The sequence below is a fragment of the Taudactylus pleione genome, unplaced genomic scaffold, assembly GCF_031769625.1.
Source record: "Taudactylus pleione unplaced genomic scaffold, aTauple2 ptg000212l, whole genome shotgun sequence".
Classification (NCBI taxonomy): domain Eukaryota; kingdom Metazoa; phylum Chordata; class Amphibia; order Anura; family Myobatrachidae; genus Taudactylus; species Taudactylus pleione.
Genome location: NW_028284614.1, coordinates 5,691,718 through 5,697,882, shown reverse-complemented (window position 1 = coordinate 5,697,882; position 6,165 = coordinate 5,691,718). Strand labels below are relative to the sequence as shown.

At 42.2% G+C, this 6,165-nt stretch overlaps 1 protein-coding gene across 3 annotated transcripts in view; it reads right to left on the bottom strand.

Annotated features, from left to right (window-relative positions):
* Positions 1 to 326: 326 nt before the first annotated feature.
* BICD1 (BICD cargo adaptor 1) overlaps positions 327 to 6,165 on the bottom strand; it is a 215,580-nt gene continuing 209,741 nt past the window's right edge. Inside the window, exon 9 of one of the 3 annotated variants that reach the window (XM_088478276.1) lies at positions 327 to 2,332. In XM_088478276.1, coding sequence (XP_088334402.1) covers positions 2,242 to 2,332 — 91 coding nt within the window. In that variant the 3' untranslated portion in view covers positions 327 to 2,241. The remainder of the gene's footprint in view (positions 2,333 to 6,165) is intronic. The other 2 variants (XM_088478277.1, XM_088478279.1) reach the window with 2 other exon arrangements.

Genomic DNA, 6,165 nt, shown 5'->3' with positions numbered 1-6,165 from the left:
TATGAAAGGCAACACAAATAAGTAGCTACGTTTGATAATGTAAATAAATGGATGAAAAACACTAAAGGAAACCAGAAGGAAAAGTCAATGAACGTGTTTAGCAAAATTGCATACATGTAAGCCACGTAGAAGCCCCCTTTCAAGTACCACTATGGAGATCAACCAAACAGCCTTACAATATAGACTCTTCTGTCCCTAATAAGAGGAGCTGTCGATGTCTATGCCAGCGAGAGATCGCCTGGAACAGACATCAGGACCATCCATCATCATTGCGTTGCAAATTACATATATAGAATACAAAGTCAGTGAATCAATCTCATACATTATGTGTTTAATCATCGGTATTTACACAAAACAGTAACAAATAGCAATAACCTTTTAGTTTTACAAAAAGTAAATAAATAATAAGTAGGATTAAGTGCATAAACATATCAGTGCATGAACGGAACATGGTACTTTAGTAGTGACATTCAAGTTCACCTCAATCACAACTATTTGTGCAGGCTGTTAATGACCACACGCTGGCCAGTAAAACAATTCATGATTTCAAAATAAATCTAAACTGATCTTTAACTCTTCAAGAGCACGACGAACGCGTACTGTGCGGAGAACGACCGCTGCTCGCAGGAAGAGCTGTGAGTTAAAAGCAAATATTATCAGACACAGAAAAATGGACTTAGAAGTATTCATCGATGGCTGGTCAATATGACCTAAGATTAGGCAACTGAACCTGGATTTAGTCAAGAAAGGAAGCCCCTACAGGGGACTCAAACCTTCAGACGTCATTGGTTTATTGGTGTGTATGTGCACTCCTGTAATTTTTAAGAAACTTAGGGCCTGATTCAGCAAGGAACGCAGTTGCTTATACGCTTGGAATCGGCCAATTAGTTTGCACTACATCGCACAGCGTGTTGCGCGAGCCAGATTCTGCGATCGGGAAAGCGATCGCAGAGGATACGCAGACCCCTGGCAGAGTGATTGGCAGGTAGTGCCATTTGTAGGTGGTGGCAGGGGGAGGTCGGGCGTGCCAGTGCGTTTCAATGCAGTTGCGTGCATAAATTAGCCACTGCGATACCAGACACAGCCTGAGGTCTCAGAGTGCGCTGAAGGAAGCAAATCCTGAGTGAGGTCTGACCTTTCTTAAATATGCATATGGGTCCGATGTAACTAAATGTTACCGATTGTTTCGCTATGTTGCCCAAGTATACGGATGTGAGTAAGGGGAAGTGGGCGTCCTTATGTTAGGCTGCGATTGCAATGCGAATGCAGACATATGTATATCACAGCTGATATTAGCAACTGCGTTGCGTGCGTGTAAGCAGAATAGCGATCCGTAGTGAATCAGGCCCTTAATCCTTTACAGATTTTCTTCAGTGGTTTTCATCAAAGCTTTTCAAGCTTAATAATATCACCTAAGCAGCGATGTCATCATCCCTGGCCCTTGGGTATGACACCAATTGCTCTGTGGGCTCTAGTAGCTTTAGTAACCAGTGAATGTCTTATTAAAAACTCAATGCCTGGATTTTTTTCCTTTTGCTAAATCTAACTTTTTTTAACCATTTGTAACCAAGCTATGAATCCTAAGGGTCCAGGTTTACTACCGATATTTGTGTGGGAGTGAGTTCGCTATACTGGCCCTGACCAATTTTTGCTTATCTCACCGATCTTGCTTAAAATCCCACCAACATAGGACCCAGGCCCCATCCAGTCTGTCCGCTCCCTTAGGTTTGGCTACTGCGTGCCATATTCCATGGAGAGTTAAGGGACTCTGCCTAGACCCTAGCCAAACAGTGGCCTGATGAATAGTTCTTTTGTAAAGTGTTTAGAACATTCCAAAAGGTGCAAAATTATATATGAAAAAAATAAATAGCAAGCTCATAACGGCAATACAATTAATAAAAACACAATAAAATCTAATGGCTGACACTAAGTTAAGTAAATACTTCCAACGCGGGTTCATATATTGGCTTAAGTATCCTGGAACACTGTAACTCTTGTGTTAGAGAAAAAGGTCACCATCCATTCCATGCAGGCAGCATTGACTATGATATGGGTCATCATATTATTGCCCTCGTACAGGCAGCTTCTCAGGTTCTGTGCTTCTCTTATCATGATATAAATCTGGACTCTGTACAGTATGAAGGTAAATGTCGGCACTTTCTCTGGCCTAAAGACCTCCAGAGTAGTGGTCGCGACCAGTGAAGTCCTCTCACAAAGTCCCAATTTAGCATCCGTCGAAGTCTATGGGTCTGGGGGCGTTTTGGAGAGACAGTTGAGGGGCGTACACTGTTGACTGGAATGTGTTTCATCTTCTTGAACCACTAAATTAGGACTAGAAGACAAGAAACAATATTTAAAAGGATTATTTAGTCAAAACAGTAGCTAAAACATCTGGTAGCTGACAAGGTATTTTAAGACCTTTTTATATACACTAAGGGGCATATGTATCAAAGCTTGATGTGAGATAAAATTGTGAGATATAGACCACCAACCAATCAGCTTCTAACTTACATTTTGCAGGCTGTGTTTAAGAAATGATTTTTTGGAGTTGATTGGTTGGTGATATACGTATATTTCACAATTTTATCTCACATAAAGCTTTGATACATATCCCCTTAAATCTTCAGGGTAAAAGCAGCCTAAGTGACAAATGCGTTATATGAAATCTGTACATAAAAATCCCCAAACGCAGCAGAATGGAGAAAGATCAAGGCAACAGGCCCACCCCCTCTTCTTTATCATGTTTAAGGCAAATGACATGTGCATATATTGCAAATTGTATTGTATCCTCTTGTGTTTTAGCGTGACTATGCTGCAAAGCATAACAGTAATACAACTTTATCATAAGAAATCAGCAATTTAACTTATAAACTGAGAATATATTTAATTCTGGGGCCATTCCAATCAAAGCATGAGCCATTAAGTCATCGAAATTCACTTTTACATAACAAAAGCTTCTTAGAAGCAATGCACTCAATTCACAAATCTCTCTCTCTACAACTATAAAATATCTTCTTAAAACCATATTACAAGAAATTCTTAATTATTGGTTTTGTGAATTAAACGCTATTAGCACTAAAATATTAAGTAAGATGGTTGTTGTTAGCAATAATTATGTTTAGTAAATTAATCATTAGATTTTAAAAGAAGTGTTATTTTATAGGCTGGTAAATTTTTGATACACAGGGTCTCATTCAGACCCGCTCGCAAGCGCTGAGTGCTCGCAAGCGGGTCGATGTTGAGGCCATGCGCTCGCGCAGTATTCGCACTGCGTGTGCGCAAGCCTCGGAGCGTGAGAGAAATTCTCTCGCTCCAGGGCTCACTACAAAAGGGACAGCTGTCGATGGTGATCGACAGCTCGCACCGTTTTGTAGGGGGGGTGGCTGGCCAAACGGAGGCGTTCCTGAAGGAACGCCTGCTGTTTGGGGGCGGCCCCACTGACATCACTGGGGCTTGCGGCAGATGAGACCCTACCACAAGGGTCTCATCGCAAGCCCCGATGGTCGCGATGGTCTCGACCATCAACCTGGTCACTCGCTAAAGCTGTGGGTGGTCACCCACAGCTTAGTGAGTGGCCAGGAGGCCGGATTTTAAATGTGAAGCGGCCGCCCTCATTCAGAGCGGCGAGCGCTCACGTTTTGCGAGCGGCTCTGAATGAGGTCCACAGTCCATCAATACAGTAATCGTGAAAATTCACTTATCTTATATTATAATATTATGTAGAATGTGGATGTAACCTTCCCAAGTCTGGCTCCCACAGGCACAATTGTACACTTAGCAGATATTGTATATTGATGTTTTGTGATCATCAGCCAATCCACCCAATGCACTAGCGAACATAAAATCTGATGCATACAAATCTGAGTATAAAAATAAAAAAATTGTAATATATATATATTAAAGAAGACCTTCAGCTGTTCAGCAAGATACATTTCTTATTATGTAAGCAAATTCCAAAGTGTTATTTAATACAGCAGGTATATGAAAAATGTGATTATTTCCACGATTGCTCCAACTTTTGATAACTACTGCGCTTTTCTGGTGATCTGTAATTGGATGCAGTAGGATGTCTTAAATGGTGCGTTTGTTGGCCTTCTCATATTGTTCATACACATTTTGGGGCTGATTCAAGGACGTAGCAAAGCAAAAAGAAAATAAAAGGAGAAAATGTTTACCTTGGCAATAGCATGTAGCACTGCAGGGGGGAGGCAGAGTGCCCGCAAATTTTATATGTGCAGAGACGGGGGTGGGGGGGGGCATATCCTGGCTGAACTCTAAATTACGGTGTAAAAATAAAGCTGCCCAGCATTTTTTCACTACTTGCAGAAGCAGCCAGTATTTACTCTCGTACATGCAAAATAAATAAATAAATAAATGCATTTGCATCTCTTGCTCTGCAACGGTGTCTGGTCTCAGGGGAGCATTTACTAACAAGGCAACCTTTATTTTTTTCAACGGTCTGTCCTACCTATTGCTGTTCTGGCCATTTGTCACTAGAGGGCGCTAGATATCTAAAAATAAGGCGATAGGTCTGCTGATGCTTTATTTTAATTTGTAAACTCATAATAAAATAAACTTATTTGCAAAAAAAACAAAAACATAGCATACATAGAAAAATATTAAACCTGTATTTATTGCTGTCAAACAAATGTCTGTATTTTCTTATTTTTTTTAATTCAAATAAACAGATTATATAAAAAAAAGAGATGGTAATAAAATAGGGTCTGACTTCGGTTGAGCAATTGTTAGCTACTGCACAAAAAGTCTTGGAAACCCCTACAGTGCATGCGTAACACTGAGTGTATGAAGAGACCGCTGTTGCCTATGGGGGATGCAGTCAGGATACCGGCGGGCGCTATCCCGCCCACCTATATCCCGACACTGACAGCCCGACAGGGAACTAAAGATAGGCGTCAAAATCACGACACCTATCATTAGCCCCACTACAAAATACCGACACGCGGCATACCGAACGAAGGTAAGCCGGGTGTCTTAGCGTATAGACGCAGGGGGAAGGTGGAGGGTTAGGTTTAGGGACCCCCGGGTGGACTTAGGGTTAGGTACCCCCAGGATGGTTAGGGAAGAGAAAGGTGGGTTAGGGTTAGGCACCACTGGGGAGGTTAGGGTTAGGCACCCTTCCAGGGAGTTAGGTTTAGGGTGCGGGGAGGGGGGGTTAGGTACTAATGAGGGGGAGGGTAGGGTTAGGCAAAACTAAGGGAGGGTTAGGGTTAGGGGGGGGGGAGAGGGGAGGGTTAGGTTACTTACCAGCCCCAGTCGGAAATTTAGGTCCGTCGGGATTCCTCTGTCGGTATTTGATCCAGCGGATTAAATACTGATTCCGCCTATGGAATCGCTCCCATTTGAATGGGCAGTGGAAAGCCAGGGATGTTCCTGGGTTGTGCCTGGGAGGTGGAAGTGAACGCAAAAAAGGGCCATCTCTTGGGCGTGTTATGGGAGTGCCACATAAAGTTAATGTCCCCGGCTACGTTCCCAAACACAGATCCACAACCACAGGGGCCATGTTTAGAGAGTTTTCATAAGGAGACACTGCGCCAGCCATAGGGCGCCATAAATGCCAATGATGCAATTGATGGTACACCAGTGGTGGAGTGTTTACATGCGCTGGCAGAGTTGTACTGTCCATGAGCAAGGTTATATTTCACAGGAGGGACATCATTGATACCAAATACAAGGTTATATTTCACAGGAGTGACATCACTGATACCAAATACACGGTTATATTTCACAGTAGTGACATCACTGCTCATCAAACACCAGGTTATATTTCACAGTAGTGACATCACTGCTCATCAAACACCAGGTTATATTTCACAGGAGGGATATCACTGCTCGCCAAATACAATGTTATATATCACAGGAGACCCATCACTGATACCAAATACAAGGTTATATTTCACAGGAGTCACATCACTGATACCAAATACACGATTATTTTTCACAATAGTGACATCACTGCTCACGAAATACCCAGTTATATTTCACAGAAGTGATATCACTGCTCGCCAATACAAGGCTATATTTCACAGGAGTGACATCACTGCCCACCAAATACAGTACCAGACCAGTTTATATTTCACAGGAGTGACATCACTAGTCATCAAGTACAAAGTTATATTTCACAAGAGTATTTAATGCTCACCAAAT